This window comes from Mustela lutreola, chromosome 15 (assembly GCF_030435805.1).
Source record: "Mustela lutreola isolate mMusLut2 chromosome 15, mMusLut2.pri, whole genome shotgun sequence".
NCBI lineage: Eukaryota > Metazoa > Chordata > Mammalia > Carnivora > Mustelidae > Mustela > Mustela lutreola.
Window position 1 is genome coordinate 21128409 of NC_081304.1, and position 27186 is coordinate 21155594.

General features: G+C 41.5%; 1 protein-coding gene and 1 long non-coding RNA gene across 7 annotated transcripts in view; one reads left to right on the top strand and one right to left on the bottom strand.

Annotated features, from left to right (window-relative positions):
• Positions 1 to 27186, bottom strand: part of LOC131815872 (uncharacterized) — a 150291-nt gene that overhangs the window by 11756 nt on the left and 111349 nt on the right. The gene's annotated exons all lie outside the window — the stretch shown is intronic.
• Positions 560 to 7504, top strand: KRT39 (keratin 39). Its single transcript, XM_059147935.1, has 7 exons — positions 560 to 1015; positions 2286 to 2368; positions 3002 to 3158; positions 3799 to 3960; positions 4070 to 4195; positions 5674 to 5894; positions 7252 to 7504. The coding sequence occupies exons 1-7, from the start codon at positions 560 to 562 to the stop codon at positions 7502 to 7504; spliced, it is 1458 nt and encodes a 485-aa protein (XP_059003918.1).

Consider the following 27186-nt stretch of genomic DNA (forward strand, 5'->3'; position numbering starts at 1 on the left):
AAATGGGAAAATCAGTGGGGCAGAATAAAATAAAACACTGATTTCTGAGTTCTCCAATGATTATTAGATATTAATAGATTCCCTTTCCTAGAGAAGAAAGGAAAAGAAGGATGAACTCATTCCCGATTCAAGCTTAATGCCAGGTGGAGAGGTCAATAAGGATTTAATGAACTTAATATACTCACACCTACTTAATAATGGATGCTGTTAGAACTGTGACGACAGTTCCTTTTGAAGACTTCATGTGAAGCTCTGGATCCAATGACAAGTAGTAGTTGTGATGGGTCATAACTTAGTAACAGCCTCAATGCACATTTTTATGAGACAAGTAACTCTTCTCAGGCAAGTAAAAAGCAGACTAATGAGATGTTCCTATGGGATTTGATATAAACATTAGAAAGGAAAACATCCTGTCAGCTGTGACCCCACCTAGAGCAAAGGCTATATAAGCACTTCAAAGAGGAAATAGCCGAGAAGCTTGGAAATCAGACACAGTCGAGGTTCCTTGAGCTTTCCATCCGGACCACGGACTAAAATAAACCAAAACTGGGTACACACTATGGAAACCAATGGTTGTACAACAACAATGATTTCTTGTTCAACGCCACACCAAAACTGCTCTAGGATTACAAATTTTCGGACCATTTCTTCTAACGCCAGCTGCCAACATGACGGTCTTGAAGCCAACAGCTGCCAACAAGTTAGCCATGTTCCGAGGACTGCCAGGCCCACTCCTTGCTTTTATTTCACACCCATCTGCTTAATAAGCAACTTCAATGCCTGTCCCCTTCTGGATGATTGTGGCTGGTGTGGTGAAGGCATCAACAGCCATGAGAAAGAGACCATGCAAATCTTGAATGAGCGCCTTGCTAACTACCTTGAGAAGGTGCGGATCTTGGAACAAGAGAATGCTGAATTGGAGTGCAAAATCCAGGAAGAGTGTAACAAAGAGCTCTGTGTTGTATGTCCTGACTACGTGTCCTACTATGCTACCATAGAGGAGCTCCAGAGAAAGGTAAGATTCTTAGGAATGTGTATAATTGGGTTGAGTCATGACACTCTCCAAGCAATAGCCATTTGCTAACCCTTAATATTTTTAGTTCATCTTATGTTGGAAAAAATATTTTGTAGAATAAGAGAATCTCTTGAATGGAATTGTCATCTGGAGGCAATATTCAGAGTTTTATATTTGTTCATCTTCCAGAGATACATTCTGCTGTGTCAGAAGTGTGTCAACATGTGTCAAAATGTGTCAACAACCTATTGCTGTCATTTCTTTAGCAAAAATAAGAAAACAGGGATATGAGAAAGGGCATTTTGTTTTAACAAGTTCCCAAATGTTTAGGAATTATTATATGTTTTAACCATTTTGCCATCACCACTGTTTCCCCCTTTTATGCTCATTTCATTATCTCCAAATTATTTCAATGGTTTCTTCCAACACCAAGCCTATCTCCTAATCAGAGCAATGTGTTGCTGTTACTTCCCATGCCAGATTTATTCCATTTTATTTCTTCAACAAGTGTTTACCGAACACCACCACCAACACAGCAGACATTACTCCAGGCTCTAGGAAAATATTCGTGTGCTAAAAAGTCCTTGCCCTCATGGTGGTTACATTCCAGAGGATGCAAATCAAGGGCAGATTTTATATTATTTTTTAAAGATTTTATTTATTTATTAGACAGAAATTACAAGTATGCAGAGAGGCAGGCGGGGGGGAGGAAGCAGGCTCCCTGCTGAGCAGAGAGTCCGATGCGGGGCTCAATCCCAGGACCCTGAGATCATGACCTGAGCCGAAGGCAGAGGCTTTAGCCCACTGAGCCACCCAGGCACCCCAGATTTTATAATTTAATGGTAAAACATATACAGAAATTTTTATTGGTGTGGGTTTTGCTGATTTCTTAGGAAAATAACAAAAACTCGGACTTTCCTGGGGTGCCTAGGTGACTTAGTCGTTAAGCGTCTGCTTTCAGCTCAGGTCCTGATCCCAGCATCCTGGGATCGAGCCCCCCATCGGGCTCCCCACTCTGCGGCAAGCCTGCTTCTCCTTCTCCCACTCCCCCTGCTGTGTTCCCTCTCTGTGTGTCTCTGTCAAATGAATAAAATCTTAAAAAAAAAAAAAAACTCAGACTTTCCAAAGCTTCCCAAACTTCCTAAGCATAGCTATGAAAAGCCTAACTCCCCGCCACCCACTGTTAATTGCAATACACACAAGCCATTGGTTTTTAAAGAAGGAGATCCTGGTGTTTGTCTAATTTGTGTGTACAATTTCTTAATTCTAGATCTTGTGCACCAAGGCTGAGAATTCCAGACTGGTCTCACAAATTGACAACACCAAACTGGCTGCTGATGACATGAGAGCCAAGTAAGCCCACCCAGCACTGTCATTCGCGGCAGAATTCACCCGCCTCTGACTCCATACACTCCTGAGAAGATTATCCCCAAATCTGCTAAACCTCCTGCTCCACACCATACCAGCACGAGCCCAGGGAAAACCTTCACATTCGATAAATGGAAACAGTACTTGGAGATTCTAACATATGAACCCATCTGATCACCTGCACAGTAATTCAGGAAAATGGGTTAATAAATAGTTGCCTTGATTACGTTGAGAAAACTGTGGTTTGGGGGGGGGGGGGGTCTGTCACATCCAAAGACATACAGCTAGCACAAGAAATAGCTAAAACATGCCTCCAAGTTTTCTAACTCCTCATCCACTGCTCTTTTTCCATCTACTGCATTGCCTCTTGGAGCAGGAGAAAGAGGATAAATTTCCTTATCTCAAAGAATAGCAATATAGCCTCATCCCAGCAAACTGATTAAGGAATAATAATTATGTGTGATATTTATCAAGTGGTCTCACCTCTAACGAGAATAAAACTGACACAGAAATATACTAAATGAAAGACCCAAAGGAAAATGCGGAAGGAGAGTTCTTCTTGGCTTGATTTACACTATCTGATTATATTGCCTTTCTTTTTGTGTCTCATTTTTAAAGGTATGAAGCTGAGATGTCCATACGCCAGCTGGTGGAGGCAGACGCCAAAGGCCTACAGCAGATCCTCAATGCATTGACCCTGGCCCAGGCCGACCTGGAGGTGCAAGTCCAGTCTCTGAAGGAGGAGCTCCTCTGCCTCAAAAACAACCATGGAGAGGTTAGAGAAAAACCAAGAGTCATTACAAGCTAAGCCTCTAAAAATAGCAGCAATTCCTTTGACTTGAACTGGGCAATAGGTGTCTCCAAAAAGTAGATACTACTCTGCTTTTCAGCCCTGACAGTACCTACCGCTACTAGCATGGGAATCCATCACCTATAACACAGTATCTGAGGCCTCCATTGTCCTTCCCGCTTTTCCAAGAGAAGGAAGCAACACTTTTCCTGTCCTCACAGCTTTCCTCTGTTTGTAGGATCCCTACACAGACTTCTGCCACTATTTCTATAAGTCTGTATTAGTAAAAGCCCATATTGGCGTCATAGAGGCTATGGTCTCTTATTACAAATTCTACCTCTCTGCTGCTTCACCATTACCCATCGCTGGAAATGATTTAAATTCTTTAAGACTCTGATCTTGCTGATTGATTCCTTTTAATGTTCTACATATTTGAACACAGAGTCATATCTGAACTAGCCTGAAGTCATTTTATGGCATCTCAATAGCACCTATAAATCATCTATGTCTTTATTGTGAGCTATATTTCAGATACAATTAAGCTAAACCATTGCTATTAGACAAACAAGAACACAAGGGTGTCATCTGTTCACCAAGTGACCTCCCATTCTTTTTCTTTTCATAGGAAATAAATTCCTTACAGAGCCAGCTTGGGGACAGACTCAACATTGAAGTGACCGCTGCTCCTTCCGTTGATCTAAACCAGGTTCTACAAGAAATGAGATGTCAGTATGAGTCCATCATGGAGACAAACCGCAGAGAAGTGGAACAGTGGTTCAACACGCAGGTGGGGGAGGGTAGAAAAGTCAAAACCAAAAAGTTGACATTGCATTTCCAGGTGTCCGTTAATCAAAGTCATGTTTTCCTTCATAATAGTCATGGTCTTTGTGTTTCAGATGGAGGGGCTGAACCAGCAGGTGGTGGCCAGCTCTGAACAGCAGCAGTGCTGCCTGAAGGAGGTCACTGGACTGAGACGCACTGTGAATGCTCTGGAGATTGAACTGCAGGCTCAACACCGAATGGTACCCAGCAAGCTGACCAAGCCTAATACAGCAGTGATGGCAAAAACCCCAGACACCTGCATGTTGTAATGTTTCACAAATTGTGTCCCTCAGAAGTTCCTCTGTTTGCTAAAGGACCTATGGCCAAAAAAGGGGCCTGTGGTCCAAAAAGCCTGGGAAATGCTGGAGTAAACACAGGTTCAACAGGGTACCTTCCTGCAGGCCTTTAATAAGCTAATATGCTCTATGGCTCTCCCAGAAGGAGATATATGGTACTCAGCTTTCCAGACTTATTTGGCTCTGGAACCCCTTTTTTAAGATCCTCTCATGGCAATAATGATCTATGGAATACACTTTGGGAAACATTAAGAGGGCATTTTATTACATGCAAAACATTTTTTAAAACTATCAAATTTATAAAATAATCTTATAAAGGAGGTAGCATAATTATTGAGCCAATTTTACAGCTGAGCCTCAGGCAGCTAAAGTAATTTTCCCAAGCCAGATCCCAGGTGAGTTCCATCTTGCCTATTTTATAGAGATGGAGACACTGAGATCCTGAGGCATTAAGTAACTTGTTAAAGGTCACAAAAGAAATGAGTCTGAGCCGGAATTCAGGTTCCAAAGCTGGAACCACTTCTGTTTCATTTTACTGCCTCTCTGAAGTAAGCAGTTATTTATTTGACAGAGAGAGAGAGAGAGATCACAAGTAGGCAGGCAGAGAGAGAGAGAGGGAAGCAGGCTTCCCACTGAGCAGAGAGCCTGATGCAAGACTCGATCCCAGGACCCTGAGATCATGACCTGAGCCAAAGGCAAAGGCTTAGCCCATTGAGCCAACCAGGCGCCCTGTAAGGAGTTATTTAAATGGCTCTGATATGAAGGGTACTTGGAAGAGCCTGCCCCAAAGTTGGTTTTGTCACCAGCTAATCATGTGACCATGGACAACTCACTTAACCCCTTGAACCTCAGTCTTCTCCTCTCTAAAAATTGGGAAAACCATGGAAATGATAGGTTATTCAAACCTAAAATTCCATTGTCCGTAGACTTACAGAATGACGAAGCAGGAAAGAACTTTAATCATCAAAGTTTCAACTCTCATGTTTTAGATATGCTGCGTTAGATGCTGCTGACTTCTTTAAGGTATAAATATTCATAGAATGAGGTGCCATTGTAACAGGTTCTCATAGCCCAGGTGTAAAATAAATTGGAGTACTTTTTTGTCTCACAGGTAGGAGAGTGTGGTAGGATATTATCAGGTGATTAAGAAAGAAGTAAATACTTAAAAGAGGGCAAAAATAAGTTAAGAGTATAAAGGGAAGTGAGCTTTAGCATAGTTGATAATTTTGGTTTGGGATTTATTTGGTTAGGAAGTAATAAGAGGGTTGGAGATTCATTAGTACCTGCCCCAAAGAAACCATTGTTTAAAATGATGCAGTTTACAAGTGACCTAGGCTCCAACAAGTCATCGTTATAAATCCTACTTTCCTCCTCCGTGGCAGAGAGATTCCCAGGAATGCATCCTGGTGGAGACAGAGGCCCGATATACAGCCTTACTGGCCCAGATCCAGTGTCTGATCGATAATGTGGAGGCTCAGCTGGCAGACATCCGGTGTGCCCTGGAGAGACAGAACCAAGAATACGAAATTCTGCTGGATGTCAAGTCCCGGCTGGAATGTGAGATTGCCACATACCGCAGCCTTCTGGAGAGTTCAGATGTCAAGTAAGTAAAATAAAAACAGCTCCTACTAGAAAATATGCTCACCTACATGTGTTACTGCCACTGGCAACAGGGGGCGTGAGCTTTGATCTTCTTGCCAATGATGGGAACTTGCGATACATGGTCTCAAGCTGTGCTGTTCCGAGACCTACAATTGTAACCTGGTCCAAACTTGAGGCCTTAGCTGAGCTGAGTCATTCTGAAGAGCCAGTGTGCCAGGTTAATTGCTTATATGTTGAGATTTTTTAAGTACAAGGGAAAAAATGGTTTTCCCAAATATTCAAATATTCCTGGCCACTTACAGATTTTCCCCCACTGCGATGAACTTTCATGAGATTGAATAGGATGACCCTGTTCCATTTGGCGGAACATTCTGCTCAAGCTGAAATGCCCATCCCTGTCCAGCCATTCGTCCTTGATGCCAACAGCAGCATGTAGATATGTATTTTAGCATCTTTTTTTAAAGTAGAAATTGTAAGGTTTTTCAATAAGAAGCCAAACAACTCATAAGGAACTGACCTAGATAGAGCACAACCTCTTCAGAGGAAGCAGCTCCTTCCAAATGAACGCCCCAGGTGCAGACTCTGTTAAAATTGTTACAGAAACCTTCTTCCCCAAAATAACCACTGAATTCTGTTCCCAGCATTCTTTTAACTTGCACATTTTAACTGCCACATTATACTAGCATAAGGTTAGCCATAGCTAGTCCCTATGAGGAGCTACAAGGCACCAAAGTGCCTTGAATCATCAAAGAAAGATGATGCTTTCTATAAAGAGCTCTGTTAACTGCTTCCAACTCCAATTCTGTAAAGTTTCATTTAAATACACCCAAAGGCACTTTGAAGCTTCTTGATAAAGACTGAGGACTCTTCCATAGATGGGGCTCAGGCCACCAGTAATATTGTGACTCTCTGATAAGAAAAATATCTGACTAACTTCTTGTCCTCAAATAATAAGCCCCTCAGCTTGTCCCGTATCCCTACTGACCCTGTAAATTTAGCTCCCATTATACCCAGCCTGGAGATGAAGAACTAAAGCTCGGGAGGCTTCACTGACTTATCTGAGGTCACCAGCTGGTAAATGACAGAGCTGGGCTGCACCCTGGTCGTTAGCTCCTGGCATGGTGTTCTTCCACAAGGCAATGGCATTGTGCATAATGGCTGCTTACGTAATCTAATGCTTCCAAACTAAGGATGCTGCTTCCCCATAGATCTGCTTTCATTCTTCTTCTTTCACTAATGATAGGACAAAATGAATGAATAAGCTTTTGGGAGTCCTTGTTTTGAGTGGCCCATGTTGACACCACTCCATCACCATCGTTATCTTCCCTCAGTCACAGGTAAAATTCTGTTTTTTCTAGGCTTCCCTGTAGCCCATGCACCACCAAATGTGAGCCTTCCAGTAAGGCCAGTGCCATGGAATGCACAGCCTCAGTTGACAATGCATCACCCTCAACTTCCCATTGGACACACGGGCCCTGCTGTGCCTACAGATGCCTGCCCCGAATACTGGTTAAAATCTGCACCATCACTCAGGAGATTCAGGATGGCAAAATCATTTCTTCTCACGAGCATGTGCAGCCTTGCTTCATCATCAGAACTGTCAGAGTCTAACATCCCAAGGTGATGAAAATGACCCTCATTCATGAAAGAAAGGCCAATACTTGCTCCTACCAGAAAGGCTTAAAAAGTCCCCAGCCCCTTAAGGTACCTAGTTTCTTACTACCACAGTGGGTCTACATTGCTAGATAGAATACCTTGCATTCTGATCCTTCCCTAAGTTGCCACTATCAACAGGATAACAAATGACATTGCTTGGGAAGCACATCACCCATTTCTCTGAGAGACGGGCACTGATTTATAAGTGCCCAGGAAGGTGCCCTACATTACTTGACTCCACAGGTGATAGGCAGGTTTCTCTCTTGTTTACTCAGATCTTGTTTACGTATATTGCTCACTTGATCCAGTCAGACAAGTTCTAAGATTGGTTTTGGCCATGGTACATGAGGCGAAAAGCTGCGATCTTCCCTCCTAAAATCCTTCCTTGGCTGTAGAAAGAAGCCTATATAGGAATAGCATAAATAGGGGGAAAGATCTTTAATGTTGTGTTTCCTTTAATAGTTGTGAGTCTGACTCCTGTTGAACTGGACTGTCTGTTAACCATATGCACATACTTTATATTCCCCAAGGCATTTTTGAAGATGTCCGTGTTCTGCAAAACTTTGTAACCATTGGGTTCTCCAAATATTTTCATCAAGAGTCAGGAAGAGTTGTGGGGAGTGAATCTAGTGCATTTTGAAGGAATACTATGGATCCTTTTATTAAATGTTTGCTGTTTCTCTTTCCACTCTATAGGGAATGGGAGTTGTTTCCGACTGTTTAGCAAGGAACATGGAGCTGGAACTCTCACGCCATAATCCTGTTCCTCCATCTCCCTGGGACTGATGACCATGAAAACATAACATAGCTTCCTCCTTCAATTTATCCATCACAGAGAAATGGACTTGATCCCACAAACTTTGCAGAAAAGTAATCATTGAGTAATTGCTGCTTCAGAGCACAAGACAGTCTCAAGTGAGAAGATACCATGTATGTACCAGCCATTATCAGAGCTTCTCATAAGTAGGGTCACAGAGGGTTTCAATCAATCCCTACAAAATATTTGACATTTTCAGAAGTTTTCATAAATAATTACAAATCAAATACAGGATGTGGAGCCAAAAGACCTGAAGTCCTAAACTAGTCTCTTGGGACCCTGGGCAAAACCTTTAGCCTTTATCAAACTTAATTTTCTTATTTGTTAAGAGGACCATGGCTACTTGACAGGTTTGCTGCGCAGATCAAATGAAATTGTTTATGTCATGTACTTGGTACACTGAAGAGCATGATGCAAATGTTATTTTTACATAAGCTTTGCCTTTAACTACAGCCCTAGACTTAACTGTGTTATTATCCCATGTCAAAATTCTTTCTCCATAAATGTAGTTATCCACTCATGATTTGGGGAGTTTTAATAGTGCCCGGCTTTGAGCGGTGAAAAAAGAACAGAACAAGATCTTCCTGTCATCAAGCCTGCAATTCTACTCAGTAAGGCATTTCTGAATCTTCAGGTCTATATCAGATATCAGCTGATAGCTAGTGCCCACAGCAAAAACAGAAGCATAATTTAACTCAGAGCTCAGCAGCCACTTCCTCCATACAAGTAGCAACTTATACTGAGCAAGAGGAATGGAAAACTCTCAGAGTGATCTCCTTCCTCCCAATAACTTCTTTCCCATCTGAATGCCCAGATTACCCCTGGTAGCACTTCACAGCATACTCTCAGACTGAAGGATGAAGTGTGGGAAGAGCAGGGGGTTGCCTCAGAAGCCCTAGGAGACAGTCTCATCCCAGTCTGTGTGTATGACCTTGAGTAAAAGGGACATCACAATGTAGGTCCTCACACACTGGAGAGATTAAATGGAATAATAACACTAAAAGGGTTGTGTAAGCTGTATAAGGCCAGGCAGAAGAGAGGTTTGTCCCCTAATTGGAACCAGGCATTTGTAATTTCACAAACTTCTTCCTTTGTGTCTGGTTCAGTGATGGTCCCCAGTGGACCCCATATGTACTATCAACACTAACTGAGAAACCAGTTGGTGAGAAGCCAGAGTTGCTCAGTCTGCTCTGAGTTTTGATTCCAACAGGATTCAGGGTTTAGGAACCTCGATGGATTCAGGCTAACCTTGGGTTGATATGGCAATGCCATTCTTAATTTATTCCCAAAATAGGATCTCTTCCTCCCACTCCACTCAAGGCTATCCCATCCCATGTGCCAAGCTCACACTCATACATCCTAGGCTGAATTATAGATATTTGAAACCAAAAAGACTGTGAATCCCAGTCCTGTAAGGCAATATAATGCCAGGTTCCTTTCTCTGGAAGTCTATAAAGTCCTAGTAAGACATAATTTTAAGAAGGATTGACTCCAAGAGCAAGATGGCCTTTTGATTGGTAGAACCTGTCTCAGAGCAGGAAAGAGTATCAAAACCCATTTGGTGGTCTGCAATTATATTTCCCAACAAAGGAGGTTTAAGGATATATTTTTTCTAGATTTTGTCTTTTTTTCATGTTGACCTCACCTTAATATATGACAGCTGGTTTAAACACTTCCAAATGTAGGGGTAACCATGCTTCTCTCTTCCCCTTTGTCTCTCAACCATTAACTGCCCCCCTAGTCCCTATAGATGGCTCACAACCTCTCCATCCTCATCCTCTATGATCAACTCCACCAATTCTTGCTCAGAAGAAGTGGCCTGAAAATTTTTCCTCAAGAGTTTAGTCAGTGGTAACCCATTACATTCCTTGCCACCAGGATTTCTCTAGTTGACTCAGAAACCACTTATATCCAATATCCCAAGGAACCTATAAAATTTAGATTATTTGGCCATACTGTAGACATCCTGCATCAGCATCTCCAGGTGTGGGACCTAGGCATCCAAATTTTAAAAGATTCTCACTTGAAGCATGCGTGCTGAATTATAAAAGCCACTGCTTGTTAACTGACAAATGCCTTTTGCTTTAAAGATCTGGATGACCTACTGTCTTAGGGAATTATCTTTTAGGTTTTGACACTAGCTTGATAGATGACCACACTTGCAGACAATTCCTACCCTACATATCCATCGACCTATTTATGAAGTAGGGTTATTAAAATCTAGTAAGTAACTCATTTAATAACTAATTCATTTAATCCTTACTACCATGAAGGAGCTACCCCTAATGTTTCCATTTAGTAGATAGAGGAACTAATGGATAGAGTGGTTCAATGACTATCACACAATATTGTGTGAATACTGAGTATTGTGTGACTATCACCCAGTGTCACAAAATAATAAGATTGAATGTTAAGTACTTTGATTTCCTTAATAGGGTTAAAATAGCACCAGATACATTCTGTAATCAGTCTCCAAGAATGGAAAGAATTCACAGTAGCAAGAGATTATTTTTTCAACTCTTCAAAGAACTATTTCCTAGCTTGCTTGTCTCTGATTCTAGTGAGAGACCATCCAAGGAGTCTATGGTATTAGCATTAGTCTATAAATAGTCTTAAATAGTCTATAAATAGTCTATATAGTCTTTTTATCTCTAAATTCATAGACTGAGATTTATTTTTTAACTTTCAAAACTTAAATTTTTAAATTTAAACTTTATTTTTAACTTTAACTTTTTTTTTAAGATTTTTTATTTATTTATTTGACAGACAGAGATCACAAGTAGGCAGAGAAGCAGACAGAGAGAGGGGGAAGCAGACTCCCCGCCAAGCAGAGAGCCCAATGCAGGGCTCGATCCCAGGACCCTGAGATCATGACCTGAGCCAAAGGCAGAGGCTTAACCCACTGAGCCACCCAGGCACACCTAACTTTAACTTTTTAACTGTGGTAAGAATGCTTAACATGAGATTTAGTCTTTTAACAGATAATTAAATGAACGGTTAGCTATAGACACAATGTTGTCCAGCAGATCTCTAGAACTCATTTTATTTTTTTTTTACCCTTTGATTAGCAATTTTCCCTTTACCCTCCCCCAAGCAACCTCCTTCCATAGCAACTACCTTTCTATGTTTTGCTTCTATGAGTTGATTATTTTAGATATATCCCATGTACCATGTAAGTGGAATCATATCATATCTCATATAAATGGAATTATGCATTATTTGTTTTTCTGTGACTGACTTATTTCACTACTATAATGTCTTCAAGCTTCATTTATGTTGTCACTTACTGCAAGATGTTCTTCTTCTTACATTCTGAATAATATTCCATTACATGTGTATGTGTGTACACACATAAACATATGTATACATATACATATATGTATGTGTGTGTGTATATATATATATATATATATATATATATATATATATTTCACATTCTTTTTTATCCATTCATCATCAAAAAATCCATTTTGATTGTTTCCACCTCTTGGCTATTGTGAATAATGCCTCAATGAACATGGGAGTGCCTATAACTCTCTGAAAATTAGAAAGATTTTTGATGGCATCTAATAGTTTTTTCCATATCAGAGGTGGAGAAACGGGGGCCCAGAGAGAAAGGGGATTGGTCCATGACTACACAGTCAGTGAGAGAACCCAGTGCTCTTTCTTCTACTTCTCATTCCCCACATCTGGAGTAGATAGTGCTGAAACTTGGGTTGATAGAAAACAACCTTGGACCAGCAGGGAGTGACCTTCCATTCTAGTCCTTAGGGGCATCATTTGACTTCTCTGCTGTAGGCCCAGAGATTTTTCTGATCTAATATCTTCAACTTCACTTACAATCCCTAATGTTACTCGCCTTATTAGGTCTTGCCTTCTGTGTAAATAGGAAATAACACTAGAGATAACACCCTTCAGTTCCTTCTTTCTCTGATGTCTTTTTAAAAAGGCAATTAGATGCTATTAATAAGATATTTAAGTTCTTTAGAAGCTAATGATTATATGTTCTTCTTATTAATTCCCATAATTTCCATTTATCAAATGATGGAGAAAAGTATCTTACTTGTTGCCTGAGTAAATCTATACTAAGTCTGTCCATTTTGATTTAAAATGCAAGTTCGGATAATAAAAATCATTTTAAAAGCAAGTGCCCTCTTCAAATAAGAAGGGGGGAAAAGAGATTAAAATTCAGGAGAAACAGAAAGTGTCCCAGAAGAGAAGGGAAGAACACCATCCACGCTAGGAAGAATTTGTAGGCTGAGGCAACCAGTACCCATGACACAATGCCCTGCTGAGTATCAATGCAAGCAAGCCTGGAATGCACTGTTTCAACACTGTAATCAATGCCTTTATAGGAAATGAATCCTTTGGCTGGTTGGATAGCTAGAAAATCTCTGGTGTGTTCATGAATGATTCACAAGCTTCATGGGAACAACCCACACACCCAGTTCAAATGTGAACAACCAACCCTATTTGGCAACACTAGAAAGGTTTATGTAGTCAAATGATCATTTCAGGTTGCGCATTATACTTGGAGGGTTTTCTTATGTGATGCTTTTAAGCCACAGGCTACCACATATATGCACATGGGAAAATATGTAATATGCTGTTTCTATATGATGTTTCTAAGTATTCCAGTTCAGGTGTCACCAGTAGCAAAGTTTCTGAACATACGTTCTTCTCTTCCCACCCCTCCCCTCTGCTCTCTCCTCCCTGTCTGTCTGGAACAACATAAAAATCGGTGTGGACATATCGGTGGTACCTGAAGAAAAACACCTGAGATTAAAGTTTATCTTACTATTTCCTAGAAAGGAAGCGGGTTTGTGGCTCCCTTCTTTGGGTCTTTCTATAAAGAAAAAAAAAAATCAGAAAGGCCTTCTAAGCCAGGGGTAAAACCCTCTGCTTTATAGCTCACTGTGGTGGCCCAATGGGCCCAGCAAGTACTTGAGAGTTACTTGAGAGTATGTACCTACTTGATATCTGTGACTCTTAGAGAAGCAACACAACTCTACCAGAAGACCTAGAGAGACCACATTTTCGGCTGAATTTCTCCAAATACATATTGCTGGTTACAGAGAACTGCCTATCCCAAACTTGTATGTAAGGATAGAAAGGTCTTCTCTTTCATATTTGTTAGCTCATTTGCCACTAACCAATCAGAAAAACATAACTGTGCCCTCCTCCATCACTGCCACTCTCCGAGAGACCACCTCCCTGCCGCCAGCATAGATTTGTGGGTGCAGAGAAAAGCCTCACAATGAAAGGCAAGTAAAAATCATATCCCATTTAAGAGCACACTGTAACTTGAGGGAGAAAAGGAGACTAAGGTGAAAATTTAGAACAAGTCCTGCCTACCATGTCATTAGAAAGAGCCAGAAGAGGGCGCCTAGGGAGCTAAGTCATTAAGCATCTGCCTTTGGCTCAGGTCATGATCAGGGGGCCTGGTATAGAGCCTCGCAGCGGGCTCCCTGCTCAGTGGGAAGCCCACTTCTCCCTCTCCCACCCCCCGCTTATAGTCCCTCTCTCTGTCAAATAAAATCTGAAAAGAAAAAAAAAGAAAAGAAAAGAAAGAAAGAGGGAGGAAGGAAGGGAAGAAAGGGCCAGAAGAAAACATTGGCCACTTCAGGCCAAGAAACACAATCACATGATGATTTAGAACAGATTCGTGAAGCCAGACCAGGGGTCTGATTTTCAGCCCTGCCACCTACTGTGAGATCTTGGGCAAGTTACTGAACCTCTGTATCTCCACTTCTTCCTCTTTAAAATGGGGCTTCATAGGGTTGAGAGGATCACATTAATGAATGCATGCAAAGCTCTTAGGCATGCCTGGCACCCAGTAACACTGTGAGTATGATTTCACTGTTGCTCTGAGACACTTACATTCCACTGCCAAACAGTCACACGCAAGCTAAGGAAGTATTTCACTGGAGCTGACAAGTGACGCTGTCAAGCCAAGTCATCTCAATAACTTAATGAGAGCACCAGATTAAGCACGAAACCTTTCTTTTTTCTTTTTTCTTTTTTTTTTTTTTTTTTTACTAATTTTTTAAAGTAAAAATTATGTCTATTTAAGATGTTTTTACATACAGGGGCGCCTGGGTGGCTCAGTGTGTTAAACCTCTGCCTTTAGCTCAGGTCCTGGGATGGAGCCCCACATCGGGTTCTCTGCTCACCGGGAAGTCTGCTTCGCTCTCTGTCTCTGCCTGCCTCTCTGCCTACTTGTGACTTCTTCTCTGTCAAATAAATTTTTTTAAAAAATCTAAAAATAAATAAATAAATAAATAAAAATAAAAAGATGCTTTTACATACATATACCTAGGGAAATGATCACCGCATGCAGGCCCAAATCTTCAATTTTCTGGAATGTTATGGATCTCAGCTGGAAAGGACCTCCCCATAATATATCAACTTTCAGACTCTTTGGCAGCCAACAGGAAGACAATGGCCCAGGAGGAGGAGCGAGAACAGTATGAAGCCAGCCCTATAAACAGGATCACTTTTGTGAAGATTGGACATGACAGGGCAGCCCAGATAGGACTGGTGGCCCTTCTCTGAGAACAGATTCTGCTGCCTTTGTCTCTTCTGACCCCAGTTTCCCTGAAGTCTAGTTATGGGCTCAATAGAGAAAGCAGCAGGAAGCCTCCAAAACACCTGTCCCAGTTAACATGGAACAATCAACATGTAATGAAAACACTGAGATCCACGCAGAAGCCACAGAGCCTCCTGTGGTGAACAAGTAGAAAGTAACGCTTCTTCCAGTCAACCAAAAGTTGAAAGCTCCTCGTCAGACACTGTGCTAAGTGCTTTACCTGCACTACCTTGCTCAATCCTCACAACAACCTTACCACACTATTATTATTCCCACTTCACTAATAAGTGAAAAGGCTTACAGAAGTTAACTAAGTTGCTCAGCACCAAGTGAGTAATGGCCAAGTTGAACAAATTCGTGTCTTCTGTACTCTAAATGCCCTGGTTCTAATCACTCAGATTTAGCCATCTATCTGTAGCCCAATCAAAGACACAAATTGTTAAGGAAATGTGCTTGTCATGGAGTGCTGAAGAAGGTGAATCCAAAAAGCAACTCGACAGTGTTCGTACCCAGCCCAGTCCAGGAAGGAGTGACGCTGCATGCAAATCACATGAGCACACGGAGAGTAAGGGCAGTTCCTCAGGCCGAGTTCCTTAAGACCCCACATCTCTCTTCTGGTTCCGTATTTACCAACCAGCTTCCATATCACCATCTGTTTTCTCTAATACCCCGATACAACACAGATGGGAATTTCCTGGTTGCAGAACGGATCATCTCTCAATGTTAAATTACTAAGTTTGTATTCTGGCTCATTCACCTGGCACCTAAGAATTAGGTGAGTGGGCTCCTGAGAACCCCTTTGGTTCTGGTGCTCTAATAAAATGGTGCTTTTGAACCCACCAGCTTAAGAAGAGACTCAGACCACAGGGACTGCATGAGGGAGTGTCACCCTGTGAAGCCCTTTCTCAGAGAACAGATAGCCCAACTAGATGGCACTTCCGCTCATCTCATTTCAAATACAGGAGTTAGGTGGTTGAGTTCATGTGAGGTTTACTGTTTGAGGACGGGCACAGAATGGCACAGCTCTATACTAGACATAAAACCAAGAGGTCTTGATTTGGAGAAGCATCAGGAAAGCACAGATCTCATTTCTAACCCTATCCATAGTCATGGTGAGCTCAAGGTCGAAACAATAGCTGCCAATCAGCCATGTTTCCAACAGATGACCTGTAGCTTCAACATCAGTCATGAGCTGCTGAAGCTGTAGAGGACTTTCTGGTTGTGACCCTGAGATTAACAGGATATGGGGTAACAGGAAAGGATGTCAAAAATCTCCCCCGAATCCCTTTTAATATAGGCTACAAATTATTGGGGGGTAGCTCTAAGAAGTGAAATCAAATGTACTGGGTTTAGATAGTAAAAATAGAAGATGCTATGACTGGTAAATTCAGGGGAGATTCTGGGCGGCACAGACAAAATAAGAAGGAAGAAGGGGGAAGATAGGTATGCTCTTGTAGCCACACAGTGAGCTAAGACAAGAGGTCATTTGCAGCTCACACAAACAGAACAGAATGCTTGGTGGGAATGGACTGCAGGCATCACGTCTAGCACCGCAGTTACAGCCCCGCCTCTTCATATTAATGATATGAAGCCCGTGCAGTAAACAGCAATTACTGATAAACAAACCTGTGGTTCGGGTAGCTCTGTCTGAGAGGAAGGTCCACATAGGAGCTCAGGAGCTGTGGCCAGATGAGGAGATCGCGTGGGACATAGCTTTGGGGTGTAATTGAAAACAAATATTCACATCCACCCTAATGATGGTACCCATGGATGTCCTGGCTCTTCAAGAAAACCCCTGGTTTTTGTAATTTTAGACTTCTCAGTAAAAATCATTTGTGAAATATTTCAGTAAATGTTTAAATGTTTAAAAGTTTAAATGCTTTAATGTTGTGAGATATATACATTAACTTGCAAATTAAAAATAGGCCTGTAATTTGGATAATGTTGAGTTTATTAAATAGTTCTACAACTATCTCTGCTATTCTGCTAACAATTAAAAATCCATACGATACCTACAAAAATGTACATTTTACAAATGACATGGAAACTACTCTATTTACCTTAATTTAATCTTCAGCAAAAATCCATCACAAGAGTTTCTATTTGTATTTGTCTCTCTCTCACACACATACACTTGCTATGTTAATCTGCTATTGCCACTGAAACAAATTAGCACAAACTGAATGGCTCAAAATAACACAAATTTATTATCTTATTTCAGAAGTCTGACACAGGTCCCACTGAGCGCAAACACGGCGTTGGCAGAACTGTGCTCCCTCCTGGAGGTCCTGAAGAAGAACCTGTTTCCTTGCCTCGTTTAGCCTCCCACATTCCTTGGCTTGGGCTCTCCTTCCACCTTTGAAGCCAGCAACCTCATCATTCCCACTCTGCCTTTACCATATTCCTTCCCAGATGTGGACTTTCTTCTACCTCCATCTTCTACTTCTAACGACAGCCCCACCTGAATCATTCAAGATTATCTCCCCATTTTTAGGCCAGCTTATTAGCAACCTTAACTCTGTCTGCAACACTAACTCCCCATTGCCACATACCGTAACATATTCACAGGTTCTAGATATTAGGAGACAGACATGTTGGGGGGCGGGGGGAGGACATTATTCTGCCTGTCACACTCTCCTACAACTAAACCAAAAGAAAACCAGAGAGAGGGGTCATTTCCTCTCCATAAAGCACGAAGACCCAAACTGCAGCTTGATGCATATGGTAACAAAGTCATGAGTGTTTAAGTCTACCAACCAGTCAAGTTCCACGTTGCACTTCAAGCCTCGGGGAACACAAGTGATGCTCATCTCTTAACTCATAGTTTGAAGAGGTAAACATACTCCATAGCCTTCTGGGGGTCACCTTTTTATAGCAACAATAACAACAATTAACATTTACTGAGTCCTTCCAATATGCCAAACAAAGTGTTCAGTGTTCTTCATGTGCATTTCCTACACACCCACTCATCTTTGAGGAGCCTCAGGCAAGAGACACTCTTAACTTACCAGAGTCTCATGGACACTTAGTGTCAAGAACCAGTATTCAAATCCTAGACTGTGTGACCTCACACCCTGAACTTGAAACCCTCATGCAAAAGTCCATCTTCTTCTTTTTTTCTTTTTTTTTTTTTTTAACCCACATACATTTTGCAAGAATTCATTCCCTAATTGACTGTTATGATTTCAGGGTTAAAGAAAAAGGGCAACTAGCTGGAATGATCCTGTCCCTCCAGCCAATCTGGCCACTCTTCTGATCTCTCCTCTCTGGGAGAGAATGGAGAAAACAAAGGGGAGAGAAAGAGTCATGGTCCATGAGAGAAATGAGAGAGAGACATAGATGGAAAGAAAGAATGGAAGTGAGATCTAACAAAAGGTGTCCAGGAATGGCTTTCACTTGCTCAAAGGAAACAGGACAAATTTAAGCCTTCCTACAAGAACTGTAAGACTGGTTCATTGTGCTTCATGCTACCTTAAGCCCCAGTTATCATAACACAACGTAAGATAGAGAATGTTCTGGCAACTTCCTCAGAGTGCAAAAAGTGTCCGTCCTAAAATACAAATAACTCTAAACAGATAACACAGTAGGAGTAAGAATAAAATAAACCAAACAAAGAAATTGGGATATAATTAATTGGAATGTGAGAATTTAAAAGACACCAAGGATACTGAAATAGTGTCTAAGTTTAGAGCATTCTATAAAAATTATATAACTTCCCAGGAAACTGTCTAAAGCCAGAACAGAGAGTGATGAAGGCTTATTTTATCTGACCAGAATAGACTATCTTAACACAGACAGACACACACACACACACACACACAAACGCACACATACACACACATTTTAATAAGTACCACTGAGCACTTTTTAGGTGCAGTACATGAATTATCTAATTTAATGTCCACAATATCCCCTATCTATCAGAGTGAGTATTAAGCTCAGTTCACATTTGTAGGAATTGAGGCCTGAGGGGTTGGCAGCAGATGGCAGAAGCAAATTCTGAACTTGAAGCTGTTAACTAAAACATTCATCAGCATAAATGTAGACTAACCTTCACATGGACTGTATCTATAAAATGTAAACTCTTGCAATTAATGTTTATTTCTGAGTTCATCTAGGGACAGAAGTATACCTGTTAGGCAAGGCTTTTTTATTGAGCCCCTGTGACCTCCTGACAACCCCACTGGTCTCCTCTCTCTCAAGACCTGTGGGATCATGGCTGAGGGTAGACATGGAGTGTTTACAACATCACTACCCTCTACCCTCAACTGTGCACTGAAGCTTATAGATTATGAAGTTCATATGAGCACATTATATGCCAATTCCACAGCTCATGGAGGTATACTATACACAGATTACATAGTTTGTGTGCATATAGCATGCACATTACATAGCTCATGTATGTATATTACATACAGATTATACAGGTGTTGTATGTACATTAACTCATTCACTCCCAACAATAGCCCCATTAATTACAGGAAAGATTGTTAGTCTCACTTTAATGATAAGAAAATTGAGACCAAGAAATTGAGACCAAGAGGTTAAGATTGCCTAGAGTGTTAGTAGCAAAGCAGGGTTTTTAACCCCCAGGCCAAAGTCCCTTCTACTCATTCACACCGTAACAAAGATATGGAAAAGGTACAACATCATCAGGGTGATTTTTTAAAGTTTTTTTTTTTTTCAAAGATTTTATTTATTTATTTGACAGACAGAGATCACAGGTAGGCAGAGAGGCAAGCAGAGAGAGAGGAGGAAGCAGGCTCCCTGCTGAGCAGAGAGCCCAATGCGGGGCTCGATCCCAGGACCCTGGGTTCATGACCTGAGCCGAAGGCAGAGGCCTTAACCCACTGAGCCACCCAGGCACCTCCCAGGATGATTTTTAAAAGGAGCACGGAAACTAGAAGCATAGAAAAAGCAATAATTCCTGGGGTGCCTGGGTGGCTCAGTCAGTGAAGTGCCTGCCTTTAGCTCAGGTCATGGTCCTGGGATCCTGGGATCAAGTCCTGCTCAATGGGGAGTCTGCTTTCCCTCTTCCTCTGCCCCTTTCCCCTGCTTGTGCTCTTTCTCCCACTTGCTCTCTCTCTCTCTCTCAAGTAAATAAATAAAATCTTACCAAAAAAAAGAAAGAAAGAAGGAAAGAAAAGGAAAAACAATCATTCCTAACCAAAAGAAAGGAGAGAATAGAGAAAGAATAAATCCAATTTTCCCAAACCAAAAGCCAAGCCATGAATAGTAAATAAGCAAGAAAATGGGTAAGAAGAACATCACCCACAAATATTAAGAGGAGCAACCTAGTAAAAAATTTGCAAAGATACTATAAATGCACATGAAGCCATGGTAAATACATGCATGAAATCTGCAGCCAGTGATTAAGTAGGGGATGGCCCCCGGGCCCCTGTGCCACTGACACTGGACAACCTCAGGCAAATCTATCTCCTTTTACTGTGTAAATTCTTTTAGCTGTAACAGAGATTCCATCATAGTACTTACTTGTCCATAAAAAGGTTAAGAGCCCTGAACAAAAGAATACTTTAGCCACCTATATGATTGGTCTACTTTCTGTCTAAAAGCAGACTGATTAGGACATGTATCAAACATTCACGGTCTAAGACAGCATCCTCAACACTGTGCTAATGATATAAGCCTGTAGAAAAAGTCAATGCAGCACATGCGTACTGAGGACACCATAAGAATAAAAAATAAACTGAATTTTATGACAATATCTTCTTTTTCATGGCAGAAAACCACCGCTGTGCTACTCCTCAAATATCCTTGTGTATTTCATTAAAATCATTCTTCTGCAAAATAATAATAATACTAATAATGAGTAAACCACCATTGTCTCTCTTCTAGATAGGGCCAAAATCCTCCCAGCTGACCCTTACACATTTATTCTTACTCTCAAGCATTTTCCACAAGGCATGGCAAGGCACTCCCCCGCTTAAAATCTTTCTGTAAGAAACTCTTATGTTTCAGCTCAAAATACTCAGGGTCAGGAAAGCCTGGAACATGCCAGTACCTGTGTGCATCCAACTTCATCTCATCACCATTCCCCCTTGCTCTCTCCACTCCTATCCCTTAGAGCAAGTATACGGTAAGGTGTTGTTTTTTTCTTTTTTTAACAGGAAGCATTATTTTGGTGAACCAAACAAATAAATGGTTGGATTTCAGGCACCAACAACTGTCAAGTGGGAAAGAATCTTGGAGCACAAGGACCTTCCCACAACCCTCCACACACTGACCATGTCACAGCATGAACCACACTGCACTAGAGGTAAAAGCTACCAAGACAGACTTCAGCAAAAGGCATGACATGACGTCTCAGCAAACCAACATCACAGTTACTCACAACGTCTCCTTAAATGGCCAAAGAAAGGAACGCCCCACGAGCACTGAAACTAATGTGCAGGTTGATTCGAGGATTATCAACGACAACAACCTTTGTATGAAGGATTTATCTGTTACCTATCATGTTCATCAGACTAAGACGATAAAAAGGAGGAAAAAATGAAATCATTTCAGTCTTACACTAGCACTCCCCACCCACTGGTGGAGATCTGTTTGTCTTCTGCAGCCTTAAATGAACAAAATCACCTCAACAGGCCTGGTGGCCTGCCAGAGGCAGGGCAGGAGGACTTGGGGATCTGTCTAAAGCCAGGCTTAGCCCAGATTGTCCTGGCACTCCTTTCTAAGAAGCTATCTGGCTGGAACACCTCTTAACTGCTCAGAGAGGTTTGGTGGCAGCTGGAAAAGGAAACTGGGAAAAGGGAGGGGATGGGCCTCCTTTTTTTTTAAACATGATAGTGATGAGACTGAACTCCCAGTATCATGGGATAGGCCAACCCATTCTCCCCAAGCTCCACGATGAGGGACTGAATGACAAGTCTGTCACTCAAATGAGGATGACCTCATCGCTACTGGGTGAAAAGATCCCAGCATCGGGGAAACATGGCTTTCTTTGTTGGTGGTAATGCTGAACTGCCCCATGTCTCCCTGAGATCTGGCAACTCTGAATTCAGGATCTAAATGAGTAGAGATCAGTAACTGCTCCTAAGCGCCCCCAGCACAGACCCTCACATAACAGTCTGCGTCACTGGCAGAGTGACTGCGGTGACGCAGACAGTGCAGACTGCAAAACACAAAGCAAAACAAAACCTTCATATCCATAGACTGAAGGATGCTTGAAGGCAGGAGCTGTATCTTATCGGTCTAGTCCAGGGCACCTCTAAAGGGAACTCTCAATAAAATAAATAATTACGTTAATTAAATTGGGGGATTTTTAACGCGAATTATGTGTGGCTATGGAGTTTAAGTAGCAATGGAATCAGATAGGTGAAGGGCGGGAGGAAAAAAGGAACAGAAACATTTTAAACATAGCTGGCTATTTGCAGACAAACAAATGCATGAACTGACATCCCACAAGTGCAAAAATGTTAGTGAATCCCAAGCATCAGCTTTAGGATTTAAAAAAACAGAAAAAGTAGAAACGCTAAAGAGCTCTACAACAATGTCATGGAATCCTTCTGGTAGTCCTGGCTCTGCTATATTAGCTGGCCAAAGGCCCTTGCTCCAAGTACTCCACTTCTTTATTTTCCTGTCTCTAAAGTGATGGGTATAAGACAGGTGATAAATATGGTTCATTTTGAAGTCCAATGTTGTGTCCCTACAAAACATGAAAATCCTACACATCTTTTTTTTTTTAATTTATTTTTTATTTATTTTCGGCATAACAGTATTCATTATTTTTGCACCACACCCAGTGCTCCATGCAATCCGTGCCCTCTATAATACCCACCACCTGGTACCCCAACCTCCCAGCCACCCACCAATTCAAACCCCTCAGATTGTTTTTCAGAGTCCATAGTCTCTCATGATTCACCTCCCCTTCCAATTTCCCCCAACTCCCTTCTCCTCTCTAACTCCCCATGTCCTCCATGCTATTTGTTATGCTCGACAAATAAGTGAAACCATATGATAAATCCTACACATCTCACTGGTAACTAAAGGCCAATGAGAGAATGAACCACCATTGGATCCTAACTTTTTCTATTTATATGCTCCTTTAGTGAGCTAATGAAAGCTTAACTTCCTCTCTGAAGAGTAAACATAGGAACGTGCAGAGACTATTCTGCACACACTTTCAGAGATGTTTGCTAACTTCCACTAAACTCTCCATTGAATTCCAAGTGAAAAAATCTCAGCTTAGAATGAAGCATTGTCTTGTTTTTTCACCTGGGTAATTTTCACCTGGGATATGGAAGCTTTAAGAACTTCAGCATCGATGGCGAAGCAAGGCTGACGTAAGGCATTTTGTTACAGGATGAACAAGAAGAAGAACACCACACTCCTTGGGAAGCATTCTTGCCCAAAGAGTCCTACCTGAATCTAAGTAAGCCTATAGCTCAAACTACTACCTTACAAGACAGGGGGGACCTTTATTTAAAAAAAAAAAAAAAAACACCATGGGGATACGATCAACACAATCTAGAATTTGGGGGTACTTCGGTGGCTCAGTGGGTTAAGCCTCTGCCTTCGGCTCAGGTCATGATCTCAGGGTCTTGGGATCAAGCCCTGCCTTGGGTTCTCTGCTCAGCAGGGATCCTGCTTCCTCCCTCTCTCTCTGCCTGCCTCTCTGCCTACTTGTGATCTCTGCCAAATAAATAAATAAAATCTTAAAAAAAAAAAAAAAAGAATCTAGAATTTGGGAACTTCTACAGCATTTGTCTTTTCTTTCCAGCCATTCTTTCTGACTCCATTACCTGGGACCACCTGCTCCCTTTCAATCATGACAGCCCCTCAAGGCTCCCTTCTGATCCCCTAATGCCCGCATCCACTCCATTAGAGAGCTTATTTTTAACCAGACTCCGCCACCGTCATCTTCCTTCTTCTTCTCTGTATCTCACATAGTCTGTTTGACGTAATCCATAGAGCAGTAGTGGAACTTCCCAAGGCCAAGATTAATAAACATTTATGGAAGGTCCACCACAGCCCTCTATAAACTGAAAGTAGTATTGAAGACTTAAAGGTGAGCAGGCCAGAGCCTGGGCCTTTCAGCTTCCTTACTATTAAGTCCTGGGGTAACCAGGCAGTTGCTTGACATGCAGTAAATGCACCAAACATCAAACATGTCTTTTGTTTCTTACATTCTTACATAATGAAATTGCTCAGGAATATGCTAATACAGAGTAAGACCTCAGTGAACAGTTACGACCAGATTTTACTGAATTGAAATCTGCTTTCTCTTTCTTTATTCTGCTCTCTTCTCCTCAAATTTCCTAACTCTGCCCATAAGGCCACACATGCTCTTTGTCTGTGGTCACTGAGGCTCTGTCTACCTCTTCATCCTCATCTAATTCTTTGTTGCTTTTCAAAATCAGATCATGAAGAGTTTCCAACAAGGTGGTCTCATCACCTACCATTTGAGAAAACTTCCTACGATGACCCTGAAATTCTTTTCGCCTGTGTGTATTTTTATTATTTCTCCTTGTACATCAGTCAACACATACACATATTATTTGGAAGCACCTTACACTGGCTTGCCTTCCCCTCCTAGTCTAGAATACTATATGGAATACTTCTTCACTTAGCCTTCTACCTGTTGGCCATGTTTTCCTGGAAAAGTCAAAACATGAAAAACCTTTATTTTTATTTGGCCACAGTTTGATAAACTTAGGTACTTCTAGGATGTCTGGTCTGTCTGCACAGCAGGCACTATGTTTTATTTCTATAAGTGTCTAATCTTGTTAAGTAGCCTCCAAGTCACAGGATAATGACATAGCAATTTTGCCTGAAGATCTACTCATTTGTTCTGAAGTGCCATGCAGAGTCAAACTTCTATTTGGGGACTGTTCTGGCCGTACTTCTCTCAATCTAAAGAAACGGTGCCTAGGGAAAATCTCAGTGATGGAATGATTGTCTTTAAAAGGCACACACACAACTGTGCTCCCAGAAAATGACAGCAATGGCTGCCAGGCTCCCTTCTGATCCCCTAATGCCCACATGCAATCCCCTTCATTCACTCTCTGTCCAACCTCTCCTGCAAAATATCCATCCCCTTTAGCAACTACATCTCAATTCATCAGAAAGATGAGCCAAATGCGAAAATTACAAATCTTTTAGCTGTCAAGTCATACAAAGAAGAATAATTTAGAAACAGTTTGAACCCCATAGAAATACAAAAAAATTCATGAAACCGGATCATAGGTGAAATGCTCATTGACCAGAAAGATGAGTAGGTGTTGGACATCTATTAAGAAGGCAATTGAGGGGAACCTGGGTGTTCCGTGGGTTAAAGCCTCTGCCTTCGGCTCAGGTCATGATCCCAGAATTCTGGGATCCCCACATCGAGCCCCACATCAGGCTCTATGCTCGGCAGGGAGCCTGCTTCCCTTCCTCTCTCTTTGCCTGTCTCTCCACCTACTTGTGATCTCTGTCTGTCAAACAAATAAATAAAATCTTAAAAAAAAAAAAAAAGAAGAAGGCAATTGAGCCTTTATCCCTTGAGTTCTTTAAAAATCAGTTTAAAAATAAGCTCAGCAATTTGCAGTTGAGCTACCTAGAAGCAGAAAGCTGCAACAGATGACCTATTCTTGCCCTTCTCTCCAACTCTGTGATTCCACAAATTTACAGGTCATTTTATTCCCCTTAAAAATTGCAAAAAGAATATGACGAAAAGTCTAAAAATCCTATAGAAAACATGTAACTAAAGAAAACTCATTTCAGCTTGTCAACTACATTTTTAAAATTTCATTCTTCTACAATAGAATATACTGTATGAGCTCATTTTTCTAAAATTATTCTAGTCACCCATATGTCTATAATATATAGAGATCGAGAGTATCTGAAATAATGTTCACTAATTTACCAATGTTGTCTGTGTGGGAGAATCTTTTTTCTTATACTTTCATGTAGTACTTGAGTGTTTTTTATAATAAGCAGGTATCATTTTTACCAACCAACAAACAAAAATCCACCATTTCTTTTAAAATCTGTAGTGGAGCACTACAGATTGGGAGCTACAAGGAAAATCTTTGCATAATAGTTCTAGAAGTGACCTCTCTCAAAGAAAAAAAAAAAAAAAGAGGTGCCCTCTCTCCAGTCTTCTCAGATGGCACCACCAATTTTTCCCTTCCCTGGTCCTGCTGGATATAACACAAGAAGTATTTTGCTTCGGGTTAACTCCTGTAAATCCCAACTCCCACACACTGATGTAAAATGACGCATGGGCCAATTCACAAGGCTAATAGGTCATGGCCACTTCAGACATGCCTGCAAAGTGCAGTGAAGTGATCATTCCCATCACCAGTCACTGAGAGGGAGTTTCAGGAGACAGCACACAGACTGGCCCTTTATACAACCTGGGTGTTGTCATTTGTGAGGCTGGGTCCATGTGAACACTCTCCGGAGCTGACCCAAACCTTGAGTCAATAAATGATCAGGCAGCATCCACATATCCAAACAAGTCTCTATGCTTCCCTCATTTGTGAGGCTGGGTCCATGTGAACACTCTCCGGAGCTGACCCAAACCTTGAGTCAATAAATGATCAGGCAGCATCCACATATCCAAACAAGTCTCTATGCTTCCCTCATTTGCCTTCTTTCCATCTTGTTTCTCTTTTGTCTCTTTCTAGTGTTCAGAGATATAAGTGACCATAGAACACTTTTAAAGGATACTCCCTCTAAGCACCCTCAAGGCTACCTTTAGTCCTGACTAAATTTTCCCATCTTGCCCACAGTAAGACGAAGAAATCCAGAGAACGTTTGCAAGGTTTTGTTGCCAGGGTGGACAAGCAGAGCTGGTGTCCTTTAGGTGATTTTATTCGCAATGAGGAATGAGGTTGCCTTTATGGCTAGCTAGTTCACCTCGTGGCGTGGCTTTCTCTTACTATCTGATTTTACAACTCACACTTCTCAAAGGGGCGGGAGGCAATGACTTCAGAGGAGCAGAGTTAAAATCCTAACTCTAGAAAGTTCATTACCAAGTTAATACACATTTATGAAATGCTTATAAGAAGCCAGACTCTGGGGCGCCTGGGTGGCTCCGTTGGTTGAGCATCTGCCTTTGGCTCAGGTCACGATCCCAGGGTCTTGGGATCGAGTCCTTCACTGGACTCTCTGCTCAGTGGGAAGTCTGCCTCTCCCTCTGCCCTTCACTCCACTTGTGCTCGCTCTCTCTCTCAAATAAATAAATAAAATCTTTTTTAAAAAGCCATACTGGTGTTTGAGAGA

What these genes read in the sequence shown, in the direction of transcription:
- KRT39 (XM_059147935.1), top strand. Translation starts at nt 560, where the DNA reads ATGGAAACCAATGGTTGTACAACAACAATGATTTCTTGTTCAACGCCA. An exon ending in TGCAGGCTCAACACCGAATG is followed by an intron (nt 4,196 to 5,673) that starts GTACCCAGCAAG and finishes CCTCCGTGGCAG; the next exon opens with AGAGATTCCCAGGAATGCAT. An exon ending in CTGGAGAGTTCAGATGTCAA is followed by an intron (nt 5,895 to 7,251) that starts GTAAGTAAAATA and finishes TGTTTTTTCTAG; the next exon opens with GCTTCCCTGTAGCCCATGCA.